The sequence below is a fragment of the Phocoena phocoena genome, chromosome 5 (assembly GCF_963924675.1).
Source record: "Phocoena phocoena chromosome 5, mPhoPho1.1, whole genome shotgun sequence".
Lineage (NCBI taxonomy): Eukaryota > Metazoa > Chordata > Mammalia > Artiodactyla > Phocoenidae > Phocoena > Phocoena phocoena.
Genome location: NC_089223.1, coordinates 30,383,288 through 30,410,113, shown reverse-complemented (window position 1 = coordinate 30,410,113; position 26,826 = coordinate 30,383,288). Strand labels below are relative to the sequence as shown.

The 26,826-nt window shown below is 42.5% G+C and overlaps 1 protein-coding gene across 1 annotated transcript; it reads right to left on the bottom strand.

Moving 5' to 3' along the window:
* Nucleotides 1-1,703: 1,703 nt before the first annotated feature.
* PRSS48 (serine protease 48) lies at nt 1,704-15,508 on the bottom strand. Its single transcript, XM_065877204.1, is given in 10 exon segments — nt 1,704-1,771; nt 1,774-1,822; nt 1,825-2,088; nt 4,120-4,285; nt 5,018-5,128; nt 5,130-5,195; nt 5,197-5,271; nt 7,509-7,656; nt 7,834-7,850; nt 15,330-15,508. Coding segments are annotated over 10 exon segments (1,143 nt in total).
* Between the last annotated feature and the right edge of the window lie 11,318 nt (nt 15,509-26,826).

Here is a 26,826-nt window from a genome sequence, read left to right as displayed (position 1 = left end):
AGAAAGAGAATGGGGCCCAAACATTCTTTCCTTCATCCTTTTATTTAACCTGTATTTGAAAACCTACTTTGTGTAAGACACTGTGCCAGGTTCTGGGCTACCTCAGTAAACAAAAGGTCCTTAGTTAGGGAGACAAAGAGACTGTGTATTTATTTCTCATTCATTCATTCACTCATTCAACAAATACTTATTGAGACTGGAATATAGTGGTTGGCAAAAGCAAAATTTCTTCCTCTCATGGACCTCATTGCATTTTGGTAAGACAGACATACATTAATTAGACAGTTACACAAATGAATGTTAAATTACACCTGTGTTGAGTCCTATCAAGGAGGACACCATAGTGCAAGACTGTATATTGGGGGAATTTGTTCTGGGAACAGCTTCCTTGAGGAAGTAAAGAATGAACTGAGATCAGTAAGACTTAACTATGCAAAAACAGCAGGGAAGGGGAAATAGCAGGATACAGAAGTCTGGTGCTGAGAAGGGGCTTCTGGAGCATTTGAGGAAGTGGGAGTGTAGAGAGCAGGTGGGGGGAGGCCAGATGAGGCTGACGAGGCAGCCTGGGATCAGATCCAGCAGGACTTTGTAGGTCCTGTTAAGGACTTTGGTTCTTATTCTTTGAGCAATGAGATGCCTTTGAAGTGTGGTAAACAGGAGAAAGGAGGAGAAAAGCATTTTAAAAATCTTTATTTTTCAAACACTAGTCTGAATTCTGTGGAGAACAAATGCACTTGAGCATAGGTGTGAGTGACGGTAAGGAGGTGGGAACAGCAGTTGGGAGGCTGTAGTGGCAGCCTAGAGGAGAGGTGAGAGGTTCAGGGTTAGCAAGGGCTTTAACTTTCCAAACCTACCCTCACTTCCTGTTAAATGTATTTATTTATCCAAAAACATTGTTTTTGAAGTTGACTTACCCCAAAAGACACAGATGCAACAAAACTTAAATTCATTCAAATGAGAAATGAAGGATGATTGAAATAAAAAGGAGTATGAGTAGAATTATACCAGAGAGTATAGGATAAAGGTAATGACTGAAATCATGTATAAAACTTAGCTCTGAGCTCCTGGAAGCCTAGGCAGAAAAGGAAATAGTACAGGTCACGTGATTGTTCAACAAAAAGAAGCATGCTAGTTAAGCAAGGGAAATAATCTTTTCCTTATAAACATTTAAAGTACTTTATTAAGAAGTAAAATTAACCTGGATAGGTCCAGATTATTGAAGCCCAAAACCTCAGTTCTTGAGATTATTGCATTAATCCATTTTTGGTGGTAGTTATTTCAAAAAGTAAACATTTCAGAAATATTCAGAGCTGAACTACATACATGGATTTCTTATTTGATGCCTGGTTACAGAGGGGAAGCACAAAGCGAAGAGAAAGTAGAGAAAGACAGACCAGATAAGATGCTCATAATGTAACCTATGGGCGCGAAGTAAACCCATAATGTACTTTCTTGAGGACCTTCCCATTTGCTTTCCCAGATACTTTTTTTGTTGCCTGCTTCTGTCCCCATTTCATTTGTGTCTGTAAATACTTCTTCATGGAAGGCATCCCTCCTGCCTTGCAAGATGCATAGTCAGGGACAAAGAATGCCATGCACAGAAGTGGCATTCTTATTTCTCAGTTGTTCACATTCCAGCCAGTGAAAACCTCCTTCCAGAATCAAGAATCTCAAAAACAAAATCACTTCTCATTTTAATGAAGTCATCCAGAGTTCCCAGCGACTCTCCTTGTGAGTTCTCTGCCCCTGGGGCTTCTTCTCCACGCATTCCTTCCTAGCCCTGTACTTGGCCAGCAGCTTCAGTTACACTGCCTACTCTCCCGGTAAAATGTTAGGCCCAAAGGCGCAGGAGGGTCCCAGGAGAGCCAGAGACAGCAGTACAGTAGGGAGCAAGAAGTCAGATAAGTCCAGGTTGTTGGCATCCAAGGCCTCAGCTCTTGAGATAATGGACATAATCCATTTTTGGTAGTAGGTCACGTTGGTGTAGACCCCAGGAAAAGAAAGACCACATCCTGTTCCCCAGCTTGACAATCCTATCTGGATCCATATACCATCAATATGACATGACGGAGGCCCTCCAGAATCGCCCTAAGGAAGAGAGAAAGATCATGAGCCTAGTGAAGAAGGCCCACGAAGAGGAGCGTGGTCACAGGGGTGGAGGTTCCTTCGAATGGGGCAGCGGAGCCCATGGAGCTGTAAAAATCCGGAGGGAGCTGGATTTCCCACTGACATGGAAATTTAGAATCATAGAATCTGAAATTGGCAGAGACCTTAGCTAAATACATCAGTAGTTTCAAACTACTCATCTCTGATTGAAAAGAAATAAATATGATGAGTTTTTCACTAAATTCATTCAGTTGAATGAACTGTCCTTATTTTTCTATTTTTAGGTCCTTTTTTAGTGTTAAGATAATGCTCTCTTATATAAAATGGTGGTGACAGTAGTTGGTGATGTATCTCTCAATCTTGCTATTATTTTGGTAACAGCTTTATTGAGATATAATTCACATACTGTACAATTCACCCATTTAAAGTTCAGTTTTAGTATATTCACAGTGTTGCTCAACCATTACCACAACCCATTTTTGTCACCCCCCAAAAAAAACTCCATACCCTTTAGCAGTCACCCTCATTTCCTCCCATTCCTTCCAGGCCTAGGCCAGCCAGTTACCTACTTTCTGCCTCTGTGAATTTGCATATTATGGATATTTTGTATAAATGAAACTATATATGACCTTTTATGTCTGGCCTCTTCCACTTAGCGTACTGTTTTCAAGGTTCATCCATGTTATGTCAGTAGCATGTGTAAGTACTCCATTCCTTTTTATGGCTAAATAATATTCCGTTTTATTGACATACCACATTTTGTTATCTAGTCATCGGTTGATGGTCAGTTGGGTTGTTTTCACTTTTTGGCTATTATAAATAATGCTGCAATGAATATTCATGTACAAATTTTTATATGGATGTATTTTCCATTTCTCTTGGGTGTGTACTTAGGAGTGGAATTCCTGGATCATATGGTAAGTCCATACTTAACCTTTTGAGGTTTTCCAGAGTGGCTGCACCATTTTACATTCTCACTAGGTATGTGAATGTTCCCATTTCTCCACATTCCTTGCCAACTCTTGTTATTATCTGTCTTGATTATAGCCATCCTCCTGGGTGTGAAGTTGTGTCTCATTGTTGTTTGATTTGTAAATAATGAATATACAGACAGGAAATTTTTGCAGAGATATAGAAAAATGCGTGTGAGTGGGGCGGGAGGGAGGGAAGGAGGAAGTAAAACCCAAATGGTCATTCTAGAACTAAAAAATAAAATACCTGAAATAAAAATTTCACTAGATGAACTTAACAGTAAAATGTAGTTGGCAGGAGAAAGAAGCAATGATTCTGAATATAGATTAAACTATCCAATTTGAAAAACAGAAAAAGGTAAAAATAAAACATCAGGGACTTGTGTGAAAATATCAAAAGTTGTAACTTACAAATTTTCAGTTTCACCCAGAAGGGGAAAAGAGAGAAATGAGGCAGAATAATAGTTGAAGAAATTATGAATGAAAATTTCCCAAGTTTTGATGAAAGGTAAAAGAGTAGATTAAAAAAACAAGTCAGTGAATCTCAAATAGGATAAAGACAAAGACAATCACACCTAGGACATGACATTCAAACTTCTAACAATCACATATGAAGGACAGTGTATTGAAAGCCACCAGAACAAAACACATCACACCCAGTGGAGGAAGACACAAATGATTGCTGAATTTTCATCAGACAGTTATGATCAGGAGACAATGGAATGACATCTTTTAAGTGTACAATGAAATGTTTCTTACTTCAGAAAATTAAAAAGTTGGCACTTCTATGTCAACCTCTTAATATATTTATAGAAACATATGAGACTGTGAAAATCGAAGCACCAGTGGTTAGCATTGCTCTAGATCAGTAGTTGAAGAGATTAAATTAATAGATAAAGGTTAAGTGACTTATCCAGGTTAACACAGAATTATCGTCGGAATATTTGTCTCCTGATTCCCAATTCACTGTTGTTTACAGATGGGCAAACCTGGATCCAAATTAAGATCTCATGTTAAAATAATTTCAAGAGCAAACCCTGACCTGGCAAGTATCCTTTCTTTTCTCAAGATCACCAGTACAAATCGTGCTTTCCTGGATGACAGGCTCTGTTTGTGGTAGTAGGTAACCCACCGGGTTGTAGATTATTTCTCAATGCTGGTGTTCAGTGATGGGTATTTCTGCTTCTTGGAGGATGGTAGGGTAGTCAGAATATGTAGAGATAAATGGGAGTGAAAGGAAAAGCAGCCTGGAAAGGTGCAGGGACAACATTCAGTCATGATATGCAGACATCTCTGAATGGGAATCCAAAAGCAGAACACAGTCACTTTCCAATCATGTTGGCTAATGGAAGAGTTTTTTTGGTACAGTTAATCTAAAACAATGGATAATTCAAAATTCTGTTTGTTTGGGGCTTTTCTAATGTGCCACTTGGGGCATTCCTAACGTTCTAAATAAAGAGAAGTGCTGATACATTTTGATTAAGTAAAGACGTGAGTATTCAACAGTATTCTAAAACTTTTTCCTTTCTCATTTTTCTGCTCCCAGATCATTTCCTGTCTTTACCTTATCCTGGGAAAGAGTGACACAACACAACACTTTAAAAACAGATTTAAAGTACTAGACTCTTTCCAGCCTTACATCAGGCTTGTTAACCTCTGTTTCAGAGGGGTAATTGTGTGTTTAGATTGTTAGTATTAAAAAATAAATTAAATAAATTGTTAGTATCTTTTCTTGCTGCTATAGCTAGACTCTAGGCAGGATATAAGAGTAAATAAACATATAAATAAGCAAACATTTTATTTGAAGACTTTTAGATAGTGTCTGGTTTTGTTGAAAATATTTGCCGTAGTAATGAAATGCCTAGAATATGAATATTCTAGAATGGGTACAAGAAGGTGATGTATAAAACAGTCCCTTTCTCTTCCCATTCTCACCTTCATCTTCTGCTTTTCCCCATCCAGTCACCCAGCAAGAGTCTGGAATTGTCCACTGCTTTTTGACACTGGACAAGCAAATAGGCAGGATGGAAGAACTGTAGGTGACTCGAGAACAGCCTCAACAAGGCAGTGTCTGCCGTGGTACCGTGGTGTTTGGGATGGATGACAATTTGGAACACGATACTTCACGCCTGTATTTGAATGGCCTATGTCAATTGATCCCAGCCACACAGTATATAAGAAAGGAATCCAGCGCCTAAGGGGAAGAGAAAGAGGAGAATAAAAGTGGAGCATGCTTTTGTGCTACAGCTGGGTCAGAACAAGCTGCCTGTGTGTAGCACTAAGTCTTTAGGTAAGAAAGGAGAGTAACAGACTTGGAATTAACCAGGCTGCTTCCAACTTGGCATAGGGTTGGTTTGTCTTCTTTTCTCCTTCCCTCACTCCCTGATCACTCTTTCTTTTGTTATCTGCTGTTTCTGTGGTCTCCTTTTATATGATTATGGCCAGAGTTTTGTCCTGTATTTTTTCCCTGGTTCTCTTATTCACTTCTACTATTCTCCGTGGTTTCAGCCATAGCCTATATGCTTAACAGTCATTGTTGTTTTATTTTCACTTTTGAGTTCTGAGCACTAGACCTTCATTTCTAAATTTAAAAATTAAAGCAAAATATAACCACCAAAGTTCATATATATATATGATATATATGTAATTTAAATGTTCAGTAGTTTGATCAGATTTATAAAATAAATAAATAACAGAAGTTCTCTGCCCTACTGCCCTCAATTCATGCTATCCAAAGGCAATCACTTTCAACTCTTAGCTCTTTCTTTTAGCATTTTCCCTAGTGTTTTCAAGAAACCCTATATATTGCCATTAATATTTTTCTTTCAGTTTTAGAATATTGTATTCCTCCTGTAGAAGGTGAGGATTGACCCAACAATTACTGCCAACTCCGCACTTCCTTTTCACCATCCTCCTCATCTAATATAACTTTCTGTTAGATGAGTATTTAGTATGTATGTTCTTGTGACTGTGAAAACATTATTCACTATGAGGCCATATTGAGTACCATAATGCGATTTCTTGTAAAACTTTTTGCTTCTCCTGGAATTAATAATGTGGTCTCACTTGTTTGTTTTTTTTAGTTTTCTATGTACCTATCACTGACTCATTATTTGTTCCCCAAACTGTCTGCCAGAAGTGTAAATCTCTCAATATGTTGACACCTGTTAGGCTTTTTATCAATACTATCCTTTTTTAAAATTAATTAATTAATTTTTTTGGCTGCATTGGGTCTTCATTGCTGCGCACGGGCTTTCTCTAGTTGCAGTGACCGGGGTCTACTCTTTGTTGCGGTGCGCAGGCTTCTTATTGCAGTGGCTTCTCTTGTTGCAGAGCTTGGGCTCTAGGTGTGTAGGCTTCAGTAGTTGTGGCACACGGGCTCAGTAGTTGTGGCTTGCGGGCTCTAGAGCGCAGGCTCAGTAGTTGTGGTGCATGGGCTTAGTTGCTCTGCGGCATGTAGGATCTTCTTGGACCAGGGCTCGAACCCGTGTGCCCTGCATTGGCAGGCGAATTCTTAACCACTGCGCCACCAGGGAAGTCTTTTTTTTTTTCTAAGACCTCTGCCCTCTAACTCCAACCTTGGTACTTTTCTTTATGATTTTCTTGAGGGTTTTCTTCTGCGTTTTATTCTGTTTCTTCTGGATCCCATGTTTTCCTGTCCCCACTCCACCCTTTATTTTGGTAAAGCGCATTCTCCTATGGCTTCCTGAGAAAATATGCATGAGGGGTAATATTTTTTCTGCTTTGTATATGTGAAAATGTCTTATTTCTGTCCCACACTTGATTGATCATTTGTAAATATGAGCAGAACTCTAAGTTGGAATTCTCTCAGCATTTTGAAGTTATTACTCTCTTTTCTTTGAGCTTTCAGTTTGTTATTGAAAAGTCCTGTCGTTTTGATTTCTGTATATATGTCATCTCCTGTGGCATAACAAGTTACCACAAAGCTTAGAGGCTTAGAACAGCAAACATTTCACGGTTTCTGTGGATCAGGATCTGGGTGCCTCTGACCAGGCAGCACTCAGGGTGGACTGCAGTGTCGTCTCAAGGCCCGACTCAGGAGGGTCTGTCACGTCTTCATTAGCTGTTGGCTGGAGACATCAGTTTTACATGTGCCTCTCTCTACAGCTTACTCACCACATGGTACCTTACTTCTCTCAGAGATTGTGTTTGTGACCCAAAGCAGCTTAAGACAGAATTCCCTGACTGGTGTTTAGGAAGTGATGTGGTGAAAAGTAAGCAGTTTCTAATATAGTGACTATTTTCATCATTTTTTTTTCTACCTCTATGCCCCGTCCCTAGTCCAAGATGACCTAGGTTTCCTTCTGCCTGTTCGTCTTGGCACTTTCCTTAGTCTGTTGGTTCATTCTTGGGTTCATTCAGATATTTATCAAGAACCTCTCTGTGTGCTAGGCGCCAGCTAGGACTCACCTGTGTAGGCGGTGTGCTGCTGTCAGTATCCACCTGTCACTGATGAGGGAACCTCTACAGACGTGGGACTCGCCCAAGTACGGGCTGACCTGCCAAGGCCAGTGCTCACCACACACAATACGGCTCGAGTGTACAGGTCGTCTGCACACTAGAGAAAGAGGAAAGAGAGGAACATGGGAATCTGGTTGTGCTGTTCTTCTGATCCCCATCTTATCATCTCCAAACTCCCATCCATTCCTGGGACCTGAGTCCTCCTGAGCCTCCATACTCCATCCTCTTCCAGTTCCAAACCCAGCAGTTTTGGGCCCAAGGGGAGACCACTCACCTGACTGCAGAGATTTCCTTTGGAAAGAAAAGGATAGGCAAGACCTTAAAACAAATACAGCACATCATTAATATATAACAACACCTCTTATATCCAGATTCACTGAATAGAGAGGCTTCCTACCTACTTAAATTTCTCAGATTGGTGTTAAAGGCCAAATTTTTTTTTTTTTGCAGTACGCGGGCCTCTCACTGTTGTGGCCTCTCCCGTTGCGGAGCACAGGCTCCGGACGTGCAGGCTCAGCGGCCATGGCTCACGGGCCCAGCCGCTCCACGGCATGTGGGATCTTCCCGGACCGGGGCTCGAACCCATGTCCCCTGCATCGGCAGGCGGACTCTCAACCACTGTGCCACCAGGGAAGCCCTCCTCCATACATTTTTAATGGTTTTTGTTTTATGCATCCTATGTTTTTTGTGTGTGTGGTTTATCCATTCATTCTGGTTATGTGTCCACCACTCACTGTGCTTTTTATCATTATATGATGACCCTCTAGGTACTTTTCACCTTAATTTTTTCCTGAAATTAATATTGCAACCTGCAATTTTGTCCTGTTCATTTAATCAGAGAAAAGATTCCTTATTCATATCACAGTTGATATTCCAATTAATTTATTGTATTCACAGGCAATTTTAACTATTTAATCAACTCACTTAAATATAGCTTTTAAGAGTCAGACCTCAATTTGAGATTTGCCTTCAGGTCATGTTTGGAGTAAAGATCATCTTTTTGCAAAGTTACTAAAGGTCTGAACAGGTCTTTCTGTTGATTTACCAAACGAACAAAATTTGACCAGACACTCCTTTCCCTCTGAGGGTCCTGTGGTTGTCCTAGACCTTTGGACGTTTTTAATATCCCTGGACAAATCTGTGGTCACTGAAAACTCTTTACATATTAACTGGGTCATTCAGACGATCTTTTTTCCCTTTTGCTTAAATGTTTTGTGAAAATATATTTTTGGTTCTAATTTAGTTGGAAGTAAACTTTATTGTAACTAAGACATGAGCTCCTTACTATTAAAATTGGAAGTAAAAGGAAAGAATTAAATAGCTATCTTGCTTTTCTTGTCCAAACTGTAGTTCAGGGTAACAAAACGGGCTTAGTTGATGAGGGAAGAATTTCAGCTAATAAATTCTTACTGGTTGGAAAGTGATAGAATTTGAAAGCAATACTTACAGCTCTTTATGAGATAATTGATTCAGGGGATGATTCTCAGTAGTTGAAAGTTTTAGATGAAACAGCTCAGGCTGTTACTATTTGAATGATCTGTTCCATCTTAACATCATGAAAAGTGGGATCAGGCAGACATGAGCCTCCCGATGTGACGTAACGTGAAGGAATATCCAATGAAGTTTTCTTGTCAAAAAAGTGAAACCTGAATCTCTAAAGCTACTTCCACTTATAGCAAATACAAGGGATGAAGGAGTAAGTTAAATTACAAGGCCAAGGAAGTTAACAGTCACATCCAGAATGTGGGACATTTTATAAAACAACTAACACTGGTTTCTATAACGAGTCAATGGTATGAGGGTACAAAGGGAGGGAAACTCCTCTAGGTGAAAAGAAACATAAGAGTCATAAGTGTGTGTGGCCCCTGTTTGGATCCTGATTTAGCAAATCAACCCTAAGAGACATTTTGATACAAGCAAGGAAATTTGATAATTAACTGGGTCTTAGATGTTATGAAGGAAGTATTGTTAATCTTGATGGGTGTAATAATGATACTGAGTTATGTAAGAAAATGTCCATTTTTAAAGAGACAGTTGGAACCTATGAGTCCTTTCTAAATCTAAGCTAATCTCTTCTATCATATTGGAGAAATCGTCTTTGGTTTTCAGCCCACAGAGCTATGCTGTCGTTTTTATGGGGAAGACTGCATGACCTTAGGCAAGTCACCTTTCCACTAGGGCCTGTGTTTTCCCGTTGTACCATGAAGGCACTGGAATCAGCTGATGATCTCAAAAGTGTCTTTGCAGATGTAACATTGAATTTTGACTTCCTTATCTATTTACCTGTATTTACTTATCTTTATCTATTACCTCCATTACTCCTCTGCAAATATTTCATTATTGTTGGTTTAGCAATCAAGAAATGTGTCGGGTCTTCCATTTTAATGCTCCCTTGCTTCTTCTAAGGTAAGGAAGTACCGAGGAGTTGGAAGTGAGAGAGCAGGTGCTTGATATCCACTCTAGAGATTTTCCTGAAGACAGCCCTTGTCGCTTTCTGCCTTCTCTTCATGCCCTGTCTCGAGGTCCTAGAGTCTCTGTTCCCAGATCATTACCCTGTTATCATTAACGTTATCTTTAAATACCTCTACCGTACACAATAACTGTTGGTTTGGGAAGTGGCCATGTGGTGGTGTTGGTAAGAGCTTTATTGCTTGCCATGTGGCTGTTGCCTAGTTACAACCTTTTCATCTCAGCAAAATGGGAATAATAATACCTCACAAGATTTTGGTAGGAATTAAATGAGATAGAGGGCAAGTACTTAGCTTGCGTTTAGGCTATTTAAGCACAAACTAATAAATAGTAGCCACTGTTTTTATTATTGTTTTTGTTGAACTAATATCCTAGTTTTAAGTACTAACTTAATTCTGGGCAAACAGGTCATCTTGGTGGTGGCTTAGATTGATGTGAATGGTACCTGTAGACCAGGATTTCTCAGCCTTGGCACTGTTGACGTTTGGGGCCAGATGATTCTTTCTTGTGGGGGGCTGTCCTCTGCATTGGGGGACGTTATGCACATCTCTGGCCTTAACCTGCTGGATGCCAGGAGTACCACCCATCCCTAGTGGTGACAACCAAAAATGTCTTCAGACATTGTCAAGTATCCCCTGGGGTTGGGGTGGGGAGCAGAATCACCCTTGGTTGAGAACCACTGCTGTAGAGTAAGGATGCCACTTCAGGGTGCAGTCTTCTCTTGAGCACCCTGAAAATAAAACAGGGACGACAGTAGAATTGCAAGTCTTGTAGATTTTGTTTTGTTTTGTTTTCTTGGCCACAGCTTGCGACCTGCAGGATCTTAGTTCCTGCAAGCCAGGGATCAAACCTGCGCCCCCTGCAGTGTCATCTTAACTACTGGACCACCAGGGAAGTCCCCCAATTTTGTAGCTTTTTATCTGTAGTTCTAAGAAGGGCAAATGGATTCCATTGTCCCTTTTCTAATTCAATCCATCAGATCAATCTGTTATATTGATCTGAAAATGAATAATTGAAAATGAATAAATCTCTTTATAAAATGAGTAAATGTCTTTATAAAATTCTCCTAAAGAATAACTAATTTCTCACTGATTCCACTTACACAAGGTACCTAGAATAGTCTAGTCAAATTCATGGAGTCAGAAAGTACACTGGTAGGGCTTCCCTGGTGGCACAGTGGTTGAGAGTCTGCCTGCCGATGCAGGGGACACGAGTTCGTGCCCTGGTCCGGGAAGATCCCACATGCCACGGAGTGGCTGGGCCCACGAGCCATGGCCACTGAGCCTGTGCGTCCGGAGCCTGTGCTCCGCAACGGGAGAGGCCACAACAGTGAGAGGCCCATGTACCGCAAAAAAAAAAAGAAAAAAAAGAAAGAAAGTACACTGTTAGATGCTAGGGGTGGGGAGGGGGAATGGGGAGTTAGTGTTTAATGGGGACAGAGTTTCAGTTTAGGAAGGTGAAAAATTCGGGAGACGGATGATGGAGAGAGTTGCACAACAAGGTGAATGTACTCAGTGCCACTGAATTGTACAGTTAAATATGGTTAAAAGAGTGTGTTTTCTATTATGTGACTTTTACCACAATGAAGAAACATTAAAAAGAAAAGCATAATTGATTTCTCTAGCACATGTGTAGCAGCAACAGACGCCTATGCCCTCTATTAAAAGATTCAGTTTGGTCTTCGTTCTTGAACTTGGACAGGAAACTTTTAGTCCAGCTGTGGTTCCACTAACCAGTATGTCCTAGAACTAGTCCGTATACCTGGCCTCCGTTATGTCAGGGCCAAGGCCTGGACAGCCTTTGAGAGACGGCCTTCTTCCTCCTGTTGCTCTCCACCTCGTTGTCCAGTCTACGGTTTCCCTCCCCTGCACTCCCCTCCTCCACAGGGACTGATCCTGCTCGGAACTCCATCCTGCTTGCCTTAGGCCCTACTGCCCTTTAACTAGTTCCCCTCTGCAAGAGTTGGTCCTGTTCTTTTGATCACTAAAATAAAATGTTTGTATGTTTATTCACTTATACTAAATGAATTCTTCCTTTCTGTTTTGACAGCTAGCCTTCTACAGTCTATTGCTCTCATTTTGTTATTTAGAAAATAAGATTTGATACTTTGTTTGCGACACTCTAATAGATGCTGTTAGAAGAGCAAGAAGATGACTAGGACAGCAGTTTCTCTTTCTCAAGGTTGTTCTTATCTATTCAGAAGAAGTAAAGCTGTGTGCGCTCAAATAATTACAGATGGAGACTGGAGTATAATAAGAGGTACAAATAACAAGAACCAAAGGGCAGATGTTATTTTGGCATTGTATAAGGAAGACCTTTATTAGAGCTTTCTAACAGTAAATGGAGGTAACTTGGTATAGTGGAAAGAGCCAAATCTTTTGAGTCAGACAGTCCAGGGTAAATCTGTTTAATCAAATATTAGCTGTGTGATCTTAGGCAAGTCACTTAACCTCTCTGATCCTCAGTTGTTTTTTGTGTGTGTGTTTTCATTTGTAAAAGTGGAATAAGTAATACCTTCTTGAGTTGTTAGGACAAAATAAGATGATTTTTAAGTGGCCCGCATAGTAACTGATAGAAGGCATAAGTAAGTACAAGTTCCTGCCATAGTTAGAGGTAAGATAAAGATGGCATGACCCTCAGAGAATCCACTTTGGCAGGCAGCATGACTAGGCTGAAGTCATCCCGTAGCTTTTTAGCTTCTGAAGTTCTTGTCAGAGCACCTAGAAGAGATCAAATTCAAGAGACTAACTCACTAAAATTTAAGAGACTTGTATATGAACCAGAATGTTGATTTGCAAAGAGGACTATTCATTTTTATCATTTGGAATTTGCATTTTTCCCAGCCAGGGCACACCTTCTCGATATTGAGTTGGGAAACCAAATAAGTAGGTGGGTGGTGGTTTGATGAAGAGTCTTCGGATCAGAACAAGTGGAAGTGGCAAATCACTCACTAGGAGGAAATATCCCTTCTTCACAAAAACTGAGTGAGTCAGTGCTTATCGATAACAGAGCGTGTTTTTCTAAATAGATACAAAGTTTATATTCATCAGACTCAAGAGTCTCTCTTCCTTTACAGCCTAGGGTCTGATGAACACAGAGCTGCCTGGCTTGTGCTTTCTTAGATTCCATGCTGACCATTCCCTTTCCTAATGATGTTTTTCTTCAGTTTAGTGCCCAATACTGTTGATTACACTTAAGCATTCTCAGGTATGATCTTGTTCCTGGTGTGCTGCTTTGAGATTATACCCAAATCTCCAAGTTTAGCTTACTCCTAAGACACGTAAGACGTGTATTTACTGAAATTTTGGGCATCCTTTCTACAGAAAACCATCTCCTTCCATCTCACCCATTTTGCGTATATTTTACTTATTAAGTTTCAGTTTTAGAGGATTCTGGTGGGCAAGTGGTGGGACAGTGCCATGTAGTAAAAATAGTTCCCTTTCCTCCATTACCAAAAGTTAGTTAGTTAGTTAGATAGTTTTCCAGTTCTATGATATTAAGAAGCGTAAGATCATCGTGTCTGTGAAACAAGCAAACGTGCCTTGAGCTGAGAGTTGTACCAAATAACTTGTAAGGTACCTTCCAACTATTTTATTTTATGATTCGAAAACCTGCTGTTATCTCTTTGTTGGATTTCTTGGCTTTAGTATCTAGATCCATCCTCTTCGCTCACATTCTTTTATCGTTTTTTACTTATTTAGCATCTCACATGTTTAATAGGTTTATCTCTTCTTTTGCCGAAGCATTGGCACAGTGTCAATTATGCCTTGCTTCCAATTCTGTAGTGTTGCCATCTAAAAAAAAAATCTGAGAAGATCTTGTTAACATGAACAGTGTTCCTTTGAGAATAAATTGTAATCAATCTTTGAATCCTGCTTATACTTTGTATAATTTTTGCATTTGGAAAATTAATTTTTTTCCAAGTTCTTACTATTTTCTTTGTATGTGTGGAAAGCTTTTTAATGGCCCAGATTTAATTTCCTTATTTTTATGTAATTATCTTATCTTTGCAGTTATTAATGAAAATTTTCATTCTCAAACAGTGATTTTATTGGTATTTAATGAAATTTGAGCAAGGGATGATCATTTTGCTGCTGTTCATTCCACCATCTTGCCCAAACTCCTTCTAATCATTTTTCACTATTATTTGTTGAGTAATACAGAGCATCCTGTATTATTTTAATCAGTATCTTATGAAATCCATAAATTAACTCACTGCTGGCCAGGGTCAGATCCCATGTTCCTAACTACTCTTTGTATACGTATACCACAGGCCCAGGAAAAGGATGGGGATAAAGCAGCCATACGTTTCTTATATGAGACATGTTCTTGGACCCCTCTCTGGTCACAGGATATTGCAAGTTGGATATCTCTCTAATAAACACCTTCCCTAACCCCAGTGCACCTCTGAGCACAACCATGAAGTGCTCTTAGTGGGTGGGGTGAACAGGAGACTCCGAAGGCATTCTCCCTGAAAACCTCAATTTAAACCCGCCCCCATGCCTCTCCTTAATCTGTGACCACTAAACACAGTCAGTTTTCAGCTCCTTAATCCAGACCCTTCCCTTATTGCATTTACAGAATGCAGCCTTTGAGATGTCCTCAGTGATTCTTATCAGCTCACTTCTGAAGAATAGAATACAATAGAAGTAATGAGATGTCCGTTTTGAGTTATAGAGAGACTATAGCTTCCATTTGGGGTATTCTCTCTTGCTTTATCTTGTATCACTCATCCTGGGTGAAGCCAGCTGCCCTGAGACAGCCCTGCAGAGAGGCCCGTGTGAGTGAGCTTGAAGCAAGAAGTCCTTTCCATTTGAGCTTGGAGGTGACTGTAGTTTACAGCAGCAGCCTCTTGAAAGACCCTGAGCCGGAACTACCTGGCTAGGCCCTCCCTGATTACTGACCCACAGACACCAAGAGATAGTAAACATTTGCTATCTTCAGCCGTTATGTTTTGGGGTAATTTGTTATACAGCAATAGATAGCCAATACACTGCCCTAGGCTCCTTTTGCCTGGTGTGCTTCAACTGAAACCTTGTAATCTTCTGAGTCCCTGCTTTTTCTTCAGAACCCGGTCTAGTCCCGGACTGGGTGGTTTTCATCTTGACTTCAGCCAAGGGCAAACTAGTTAACCTCTCCGTACCCTAGCTACTTCTTCCTTAGAATGTGATGAATTGGTTGGGTCAGGTGATTTCCAGATCCCTTTCAGCCCTAAAGTTCTTTGCTTCTGTATTTCCCCAGACCCTGACTCCAGTTTCATAAAAAAATAAGTGAATATGAGAAGTAATAGTTAGAACCAACCAAACTTTATTCATGCCGGGGACCTTGCTTCCCAGGTTGACCTTCAGGAGACAAGGCAGCAAGCAGACTGGGCTCCTGGGGGCTGCACCCAGTGGTAGCAGAACTGCATCTGTCTTGCTAAAGCTTCGGAACCGCTCCTCAAAATCTTCAACTTCTAGAATTTCCACTTTCTCCGTCATTCTTAATTGCCACTTCACCTTGGCCATACTGACCTCATCCAGTTAGGGTAGCCCTGGGAAAATGAGAGGCAGAAGCACAACAGGGAAGAGCCCGGAGAAGTCCGGCCTGAGGTCAGCGTGTGAGATGGCTGACTTCTCAATCCAAGACTTGCAGAAACTGATGTTTGTAAATACTCCAGGCTCATTGGTTCTGATGCAGTTTGATTCCCAGCTCACCACTCCTGCCAGGACCCAGAAATCCTCCACTTTACACATCAGGGGATCTCCTCTACTGCCCTGGGGGAGAGAGGAAAGATGGCTGGGCCATGCACGGGGCAAAGGGAGAGACTCCAGTAATTCAGCCAAGAGCAGTGGAGTTAGGGCCTGTCCAGACACTCCTGGGTTCACGCAAGGACCCCGAAGCTACGAGACATGGAGGAAGCACACTGGGGAATGGAAGGGCTCTGAAAGGTGCCTATAGAATGGATTCTTACTATGCACTGATCTGTCTGACCCACTGGGAGCCTGGAGCAGATCATGGCTTCACTGATGGGCTCAACTCCATGCAACAAGCTTTCTTTCTGTGGCGGTTGTTGCATGTCTGGAGATCACTGAGGGGCACTTTTAGCTCCTTCAGCGTATAAGATGGTTTCATAGCTGTAAGGGCAAAAAGAGTCAAAGTTGTCTTAAAAAATTAGGAAGCAACTTTCAGCTATGGAAATAGCTTTCATGCCTTTGATTTTCAGGGATAGCTCTGATTTCAAGTTTCTGCCCCCATAACAGGCAGCATTCTGATGTCTGGTTTGGCAAATGGTCTAAAGGCTGAGTTCCCTGGGTCTGAACAGGACTGATGGCAGTTGCTCCTGCTGTACCACAAAAAACAGAAGAATCTTCTGATTCAGAAAAACCTAAAATCATGAAAGATGTAGTATTAAGTTGTTTGGCTTTGGAATATATTTTTATATTCCATAGAACATAAGAAGGTGGATCTAATAGATTAAGAAGAATCAAGACTATTGAGGGCTTCCCTGGTGGCACAGTCGTGAAGAATCTACCTGCCAATGCAGGAGACACGGGTTCGAGCCCTGGTCTGGGAAGATTCCACATGCCGTGGAGCAACTAAGCCCGTGCGCCACAACTACTGAAGCCCACGTGACTAGAGCCCGTGCTCTATAACAAGAGAAGCCACTGCAATGAGAAGCCTGTGCACCACAATGAAGAGTACCCCCCGCTCGCTGCAACTAGAGAAAGCCTGTATGCAGCAATGAAGACCCAAGGCAGCCAAAAATAAAAATAAATAAAAATTTTTAAAAAAGGACTATTGATACATGTAGCCCTACTCTCCTAGTCTGACTTGGGACCTGCTGAGCACTCTTAACTTTCCTGGATCCATCTTTGTGTCTGCTTCCCCCTACCCACCTACCCGCACACACTCTACCCAGGTGCCGAAGGAGAACTGACAACTCTCCTTAAATTCATTGCCCTGTCCTTTTCACTTTTAAGGTCTTAGTAGTATTGTGAAACAAGAGCAGAAGCAGATGTAGATAAGCAAAGCAATTACAGCAGCAGAAGTATGAAGGAGGCAGAGGAAACCTGGGGGTTGAGGAGAACTGAAGTCTGCAGTACCTCGGATTAATTTCCGGAGAGCGGGAGTGCACCACGTCTGGTGCCAGGAGTGGGATAGAGAGTAGGGGGAGGGACTGTCAGTGGAGGAAACAGAGCTCAGAAAGTCTACTTATCCTCACCTTGGGATATCCCAGAATTGCCCCATCCAGTCACCCAGCAGGAGGTTGAGTTCTTCAGCTGGACTGCCGATGATGGGAGGCAGATGGGCAGGACAGCGGGGCCTAAGGAAAGCAGGTGGGCCAGTTCTGCCACAGCAATGGCGCTGGATGCATTTCTCTGGAAGTTGGGGTAGAGAATAATCCTGGACACGGGGATGATCGTCGTTTTGGAGTCTTGGTGACCAGAGACCTGAAGTGACCCCACCAATACCTTGTATTTTCTGGTGTCCTTAGACCTGAGAAGAAGAGGAGCAGAGCAAGTACCGTGGGTTTCTTGTGACTCTGTCATGGAGTGTCACAGCAGAGCCCAGAGTTCTGGAGGTTGTATTTTTCGTCTAGCTCTTCCTAAGCATATGTTCCTTCAATAAGTGCTGAGCATCTCCTGAAAATATAAATGAAACTTAGACACAATCTGGCCCTCACAGGGCTTTTGGTCTCAAGGATTATGTGTGTGTGTGTGTGTGTGTGTGTGTGTGTGTGAGAGAGAGAGAGAGAGAGAGAGAGAGAGAGAGAAAGAGAGAGGGTGGAGGAGAGGGAGGGAGGGAGAGAGAGAACACACAAGTAAACAGGTATAAAATTTTAAATTGTGATAAATTTTATGAAGAAAACAGGATTTTGAGGTAGAGAGTAAAAGATGGGGGAAGAGCCTATGAATTGGTGATCAGGGAAGGTCTTGTTGAAGAGGTAACTTTTCAACTGAGTCCCACAAGGTGGGAGTCAGCCATGAGAAGAGCTATAAGGAAGAGCATTCCAGAGGGAATAGCGTATGCAAAGGCGCTGAGCATAAGAAAGAGCTTGGCAGTTTCTAGGAATTGAAGTATACCTGGAGTAGAATGGAATGATGTTAGGGAAATGAGCAGATACCTGGCAGTTCATAGCTTAATAGGTTTTATTCTAGGTGCTTGAGCAGCGACTGGAGGATTGGAAGGGGGGAATGACACGATCCTGCCTCTGACTTTAAAAAAAAAATCACTTTGTTGTGTGTATGAAGGTAGCAAAACTTATTTTGCTATTGCAGTGGTCCAGAACATTTGTGCTGGAGTGAAAGTATTCTGTGGAAGTAAAACTGAAGAATTGGTTTGTGCAGTGAATATGAAGGGTGAGGGAAAGTGAGACTTCATATTTCTGGCTTGAGCAACTGGCTGTGTTGTTGAATGAGATGGGAAGAAAGGGAGAGGAAAGGTTTGGGGATATTGCTGGTGGTAGAATTGTAGTTCTCTTTTGATTACATCACCTTTGAGATACCAGTGAGATATCTGAATGGAAATGCATCAGAATTAGAGTTCGAGCTGGTGATGTTAACAAATCTATGACATTTTAAACCGTGGGAGTAGATGAGGCCACCTAGGGAGAGTGAAGAGGGCTCAGAACTGTGCATCCAGAGTGGTATGCGGATGTGGGCATGCAGTAGAGGGAGTGGCTCCCCCTGGGGAATGTCTCCTTGGGTAAAGAATTAGATGGGGGGGGGTGGGGTGTGTGTGTGACATTTTCTAGGCACTCATTTCAGTCAAGATGATTGTCAAACGTAAAGATACCCGAAGTCTAAGAGTAGTCGTATTGAACTGAGAGCTAGGGCAAGAAACATTTGGACCCACTCTTAGGCACAGATACTGTATCGGGCAGTGCAAGGTAAACAACTCTCTGTCCTCAGCCCAGGAGCTCCAGTCACCCTCGTCCCTGATGGGTCTGCCCGAAGCAAGGCTCCGCACTCACCGGAAGCAGCTTGCCACCGTCAGTACCCACTGCTTTCAGATGAGGGTGGCCACACAGATGTGAAACAAGCCCTGGCGGTTGCTGACCTGCTAGGGCCACTGCCCCACGTTGGCCTCCGTGCCTGAGGCAGTGCCAGATAAGGCCGTGGGCCACCCACAGACTGCGGACAAAGAGGAGAAAATCCTGGGAGGCCTGCCCCCTCCCCACACTGGTGTCCCCTCCTCCCTCCTCCTTCGCCCCATCCCCTCCCACCCCCCCTCCCATGCTGGCCCTGGCTGGGGCGCCTTACTTGACTTCACGAGATTCTTTGGTCATCTGTGCCTAGGAAGAGGAAAGGTGGACCGTGGGGACACCCAGGATGGCTTCTTATTGCCGAGGGCGGCCCACACCCCAGGCCCTGTGCAGCCCCCTCCCGGGACTCGCCTCACCCCAGGGGTTCACCTGAGATCCCCAGCAGAAGGGGCAGCAGGAAGACACAGCCCGCAGGGCCCATGTTACTGTCCTCAGAGCCAGCACTTCCTGCCGTCTGGACTCAGGCTCCCAGGGCGAGGCCCGCCGGGGAGTAGAGAGGCAGGGCTAGCTTCACCTCCTAGCTGGTCCTCGGCTTCGCCCCCTCCTGTCCTTTGGTCCTCACCCTGGTCAGCCCAGATACTGAAGGGTGCAGCTGCAGGACCCAGGGGGCGGAGCTAGGGCCCGAGGCAGAGCAGGGTGCCTGGGCTTCCTGCCTGCGGGTGGAGAAGGGGCCGTTGGGGGAGGGCGCTGGAAGGAGTAGGGCTCACGCAGTGCAGAGACCCTGGTGTGGGCCGAGGCCAGGCTCACAGGCTCCCTCTGCCCCGTCTGCCGCATCTCAGGGACTTGCCCTAGTTGCTCCCATCTTCTCCCCCACCCCCCGGCCGAGGGTGAACAGTCCAGGGCAGGTCCCTGAGCTTGGGTCATGGAGGGCTGTGCAGCGGTCTGCCCCGAGTCCTGGGCCTCGAGAACGGCTACAGGACTGACAGGAGAAGATAAAAAAGAGGAAATAAGCCAGCCAGTTAGCTGACCAATACGTCCTGCTTTCTCACTTTCCCTTTTCTGCTTCAATCTCTACCTGTTGTAACTGGTTCCTTGCCTCCCTGAGTCAGGGAATATTTATTGGATGTTTATTGTGTACAAGGAGCAGGACCTATAAAGGGGCATGAATCATGGGAGTGCCTGCCCCCCAGGAGCTGACGGTCTAGTCCGAGAGAGGCGGAGTAAGGAAGTAACCCTGGAGGTTTTGCCTTACAATTGGTACCCTGTTCATTAGAAAAGGAGGGGCGGGTGGCTCTGAGACCCGAGGGCAGAGCGCTGGGTCCTGGTCCTGGTCCTGGTCCTGGTCCAGAGTGTTGAGCCTCTTTCCTGGCTCCGCCACAGACTGGTTTTGAGAACTTTTAAAGTTAGACAAGACACAGAACCTAAGTACTGAGCAAGTGTTGCTGCTGTTTTTAAAAGCATGGCAATGATGAGACAGCTATTGAGACCCTAACGTTCCATGCCTGTTGCTTGGCACAGGAGGGCATCGTGGGTACATAAAGTGAACGGGATTAGAAGGCCTGTGGGAGGAAGGGGGAGCTTATACTTGCAAATATTGAGAATGGGATTATTACAGTTACTGAAATCGAGAATTTATTTAACTTGAAGCTTTCAAGATCAAGGTGTGGGGAAAAAAAAGGTGAACTACATAGCTCACATCATCTGATAATAGGAACCATATTCTTTAGTCAGGAGATAACTTTTTCCCCCTTGGCAATTAATTCAATGAGTTTGTTACAATATTATAAAAAGCACATTTATAGGTGACTAAGAAGCATTTCTTGCTTTTTACATTATCTCTCACTGAATGGGGATGCCATCATTTTGAATCACGATTAAGTCATTTCTGTGAAGAACTAAACTAACTTAAAAGAAGTATTGATATTTCTCGTTATGTAATTTGAAATAAAAGTAGAATTTAGAGAAGATGCCTCTTGCCGCTTCCAGATGCCTCTCTTGCCAGCTGTGCTTCGGTGGGGTCCACATTCTCTGGATACCTTTTGGACTGTCTTGACATTTTAGTGATGTTTTATTTCCTAAGGAAGCTGGCTCTTATTGCTGCCTCTATGAGATCCCGCCTCAGCTTTGCCTGGTTGTCGGCTGTAGGAAGGGCAGTTCCAGAGCCAAATGCAAGTACCAAAGACCTCAAGATACCAAGTCTCTTCTGTCCCTATTTAGAAGAGAATAGATAAGGTCTCAGAATAGGAAACAAAAATAATTATAGCCATGAGGCTAGAAGTTAGACACCAGTATTAAGATACTAATGTGTATAATTAGGGCTTCCCTGGTGGCACAGTGGTTGAGAGTCCGCCTGCCGATGCAGGGGACACGAGTTCGTGCCCCGGTCCGGGAAGATACCACATGCCGCGGAGCGGCTGGGCCCGTGAGTCATGGCCGCTGAGCCTGCGCGTCCGGAGCCTGTGCTCCGCAACGGGAGAGGCCACAACAGTGAGAGGCCCGCGTACTGCAAGAAAAAAAAAAAGATACTAATGTGTATAATTAATAGTGTAGACAATTAAAAATTCTAGAGCAGGAAGGACTGTTTAAAATCTTTGTTATAATTCAAGTTTGGTTTTTTTTTTGGTTTACAAAAAGCATGAACTAGTGTCTACAAATGTTACATTGATTCTAAACAGTTTAACGTGATCAGTTACAGAAGCTTGACAGTATTTTACATTTGCATAACATTTTCATCCACACATTGACTCTGTGAGAGAAGCATGTTTTCATTTCTATTTTATAATTGAGGAAACTGAGGTTCTTGGAGGTTAAATGACTTAACGAGTTGTATCGTACTGTTCACTAGCAAAGCTTCTATTTCCTAGTCTAGTAATCAGATTTAAATCTAAGTCTTCTGATTTGTTGTCTAGAAATCTGCCTCCATGCTCTGGCAGCCTCCCAGGTCCAGGGTCAACACTCATTTATGTAGCAGTCATGTTCTCAGTGCCCATGCCAGGTGCTGTTCTAGAATAGTCAGGTGACAACATAGCAAAAGCCCTTCATCATGGAGTTTATATTCTAATTTTAGCTCAGATCATGACAGATTCTTTGGAGAAAAGTAAAACAGGGTAGGGATGCTGGGGTGGGCATCACTTTTAGATAGAGCCGTCAGGGGAGGCATCGCTGAGGTGGTTTCTGAGCAGGACTTTGAGGAAAGAGAGGCAGTGAGCCAAAGGGTTATCTGGGATAAAGGGGTTGAAGCACAGAGCATAACTTACAAGGTTCCTGAGCAGGGGTGTGTTTGGGATATTTGAGAAAAACTGAAGCTAGAGCAGAGTGGGCCAGGGGCTCCAGTGATAGGAAATGAGGTCAGACAGGGAACAAGGCCAGACCACATGGGCCCTCATAGGCTACTGTGAGGCCTTTGGTTTCTGTTCTAAGTAGAATGGCAACATTTTGACCTGACTTAAAGTTTTAAATGGATCCCATTGGCTACTGGATTGAGAATGGTCAGGGGTAGAAACAGGGAGACCAGTCAGAAAACTATTGCAGTCATTTGGGCAGGAGGTGATGGTGGCTTTGGACCAGGGCCATTGAGACAGAAGTGGTTAAGAAGTGGCAGATCTGGTTGCATTTTAAAGGCAGAGCGAATGGGACCTGCTGATGGATTTGGTTGTGGGTAGGAGTCAATAATGACTCCAAGATTTTTGGCCTGAGCCCCCGGAAGTGTAGGCTCTCCATTTACTGAGATGGGGTGCACAGTAGAGGGAGGTTGTTGTTGAGGGGTAGATAAGAAGTTCATTCATAGGCATGTTAAGTTTAAGATGCTTGATAGGGACTTCCCTGGTGGTCCAGTGGTTAAGAATCCGCCTTCCAATGCAGGGGACATGGGTTCGATCCCTGGTCAGGGAACTAAGATCCCACATGCCACGGGGCAGGTAAGCCCATGCGCCACAACTACTGAGCCCACACGCCTCAAACTACACGTAGAGAGCCCACGTGCCGCAAACTACAGAGCCCATGCGCTCTGGAGCCCACCCGCCACAACTAGGGAGAAGCCCACACACTGCAAGGAAGAGCCTGCACGCCGCAACGAAAGGTCCCACACGCCGCAACGGAAATCCCGAGTGCCGCAACTAAGGCCCAACACAACCAAAAATAAATAAATAAAATATTTAAAAAAAAAAGATGCTTGATAGATGTCCAACTGGAGATGTCCTCTAGGCAGTTGAATATACCATTCTGGAATGAGGAGATTCCACAAACTGAAGGGCTAGATTAGGGTGCTGTCAGCATGTCATAGTATTTAAAGCCAAGAGATGAGATAAGGTCACCTAGGGAGTGAACATAAATAAAACCCTCTGAGTTTTAAGGACTGATCACACCAAAGTTGGGATGAGATAAGCAGGAAGCAATAAGAGACTGAGAGGAAAGCAGAGAGGAAGGCAGAGAACTGACAGAAGTATTCTGGAAGCCAAGTATGTAGAGAAAGTGTTTCAAGAAGGAAGAAGTGATTGGCTGCTAAATGCTGCAAACAATGAAGAACTGACCGTTGGATTTGGTATCGTGAAATGGATTCAAGAGGAAGAGGAGAGTGATTGGAGACAGCAAATATAGGCAATTTTTAAGAGTAGGTTTGCTATTAAAGGAAGTAGAGACACAGCTGGCAGAAGAACCTGGGTGGTGCAGAGTTTTTAGTTGTTTTGTTTTAAGATGAGGGAAATTACATCATGTTTGTGTGCTGATGGAGTTATCCAGGAAAGAGGGGGAAATTGATGATGCAGGAGAGAAAGTGAGAGAATTACTGAAGTGGTGTCCTTGACAGACAGGAGGGGACTGAGCCTAACTCACTAGTTGGGGGTGAGGATGCTTAGATTGGAGCACAGACCGGTCTTTCCTACAAGAGCACAAGCAAGCATGTGGGCACAGATGCCAGCTGGTGGGAGATGTGGTTGTAGAAGTCGTCTGCTGATGGCTTTCGTTTCCTCAGTGAACTAGGAAAGACATCATCTGCCGAGGATGGGAAAGGAAGTGTTGAGGACTTAAGGAGTGAACTGAGTGTGGGAGATGAATGGACCAGAGAAATAGTAGTGTGACTGCTGAGCACAGAATAGGACGTGAAAGTGGCATCGTTGTGTGTTCACAAGCAATGTTCAGTAACGTGGGTGGAGGCGTAGAGAGGGCAGAAGGTTGACTGTAACCGGGTTGAGGATTTCTGACGCGCATGTGGTGAAGAGGGGGGGAGAAGAGAGTGATTATAATGATCAATCAGGGACTTCAGCTGGAAAGGAGGGAAGTAAGGGATGGGGGGGGGGATGTGCAGAGAGTAAAGCAAGGTGAAAATCAGTGGATTATAAATCCTAATGGTGTTGAAAAATAGTGGAATTGGCATTTTTGCTATAGGGAGTGGAAGAGAGATAATTAATGTTCTGGGAAGGTGAGATGCTTAACATGGAGATCATGGAGAGGGTGCAGTTCTTGGTGATTCTGAGGCCAGGGAGGACCACAGAAGTAGCATCTGAGGCTGGGTGAAAAGATCAGTTAGTCCTAACGGTGGATTATGCTGGAAAGGCAGTGAATGTTCGGCTAATCAGGAGCACGCAGAGATCCGTGGCTCTCCTTTCACTTTCCCTGAGTCCTTCAGAGTGAGGACCAAGATAGATTTCAACCCATGTTTATGGTTCCAAAGTCAGTGCTCTTTCAACTTCTCCAGGAGTCTATTTTCTGTTGATTTTTATCATTGGAAGAAATTCTTGATGCTCAAAGACGTTTTGCTAATCTTAGATCTAAATGTCTCCTGACTGGATTATGCGTGTTTGAACATGTAAAAATATTTTCATGTTAAATTAAGTTTAATCTTTTACTAAATGTTCCCTATTGTATGGGGAGAACTTTGAAGCAAAGATCAGAAATCAGATGACACTAATGCTTCCTAATTAAAGAAATTTCTACTTAATCCTAACTAAAAATATATTGGCTGGACTTCTAGTCAGCTGGGTTTGATTCTCAGCCCTACATTCCTGAGCATTATGGGTAAAACACTTTGTCCAGTTTAGAAATAGCCAGACTCTTATTAGGGGAAAAAAAGAAAAGAAAATGAAAATTATTTAAAACTATTTTATTGTTAGAGAACAAGGTATAACGCACAGTAAAGAAGAACGGCAACCTCTGATGTGTCAAAAGGCAAGGCGATCATGTTTTAGTATTTGCTTGCTGCCCATGGGGCTATTAAGAATAAGTGTTTCTGGAAGTCTCAGTACTGAAGATAGGAAAATGAGAACAATCATACTGCTTTTTTCCCATGAGTACCAGGTAGCTTTAATAAGCAATGAGAAAATTATACCACTTGTTCACAGCACCACATTGTGGTCTCAAAAGTAAAGAACTTTTTAATATAATATAGTCACATTATATGCAATTCGACTCAAGATTTGAGTCTTACTGTTCTATTTAATCCATATAAAATAGATGCATCTTTCCATAAACATTAAGGTTATAGACTTGTGCTATTAAAATGGAGGGGCAGGAGATGGCAGCAGGGGTTGACTCTAAATGGGCAGATGGGATCTTTTTAGGGTGATGGGAATGTTTGAAAATGATCGTGGTAATGAATGCACAACTCTGTAAATTTACTAAAAATCATTGAATTGTATGCTTCAAACAGGTAAATTTAATGGCGTGTAAATTATGCTTCAGTAAAGCTGTTAATTTTTTTTATTGAAATGGAAAGTATGTGACCCCGGAAGACAGAAAATCTGAAAGAAAATTTATTATTGATGAAATAAAGCTGTTAAAGAACTACCCTCCCTTCCCTCTCCTTCAGGTTTACAAGGCACATCTGTCACACCTTAACACATCATCCCAATATGATTTTTTTTTAACATCTTTATTGGGGTATAATTGCTTTACAGTGGTGTGTTAGTTTCTGCTTCGTAACAAAGTGAATCAGTTATACATATACATATGTTCCCATATCTCTTCCCTCTTGCGTCTCCCTCCCTCCCACCCTCCCTACCAATATGATTTTAAACTGTTTCAGAAGATAGAAAATGAAGGGAAGTTTCCATATTCCTTTTTATGAAGGGAAAATAACATTGATATAGAAACAACGAAAAGATACTTATCCTAAAAGAAAAACAGAGATCAGTTTTGCTGTGAATATTGAAACAAAAATCGTTGGAAGAAAAATTATAAAATAGAATTCAGTATCACATTTGAAAAGTAACATACAAAACAGCAACGTAGTATATGCTGAATAGTTTGGGCTCTGGAGCTGGACTGGCTTGGAATCCCAGTACTAGGACCTAGCTTCGTGACCTCAGCAAAGTAACTCAACTTCTTTCTTTTCTGATCAGTAAAGTGGGACCAGTAAATAAGAGAACTTACTTCATAGGGTTCTTGTGAAGGCTGAATGAGTAAAGCACTTAAGTAAGTGCCTGACACTCAGTAAATGTTGAATATGATAATAACTGCATAGCTTATAAGAGTATGAATGTGTCAGAATTTATTTTGTCATTCCTCTATTGTTGATCACTTGGATTTGCTATTATAAAGAACAGTGCAATAATTATCTTCATATGGAAATTTCCCTCACTTTTCTCTCCTGAAGATAGATCTTTAGGAGTAGCATTTTGGAGAAAAAGCCATAAACTTTTTAAAAAAAGTTATTGAAGTATAAATGATTTACAGTGTTGTGTTAATTTCTGCTCTATAGCAAAGTGAGGCAGTTACACATATATATTTAAGTTCTTTTTCATGTTCTTTTCCATGATGGTTTGTCACAGGATATTGAATATAGTTCCCTGTGCTATACAGTAGGACCTTGTTGTTTATCTGTTCTATATATTGATG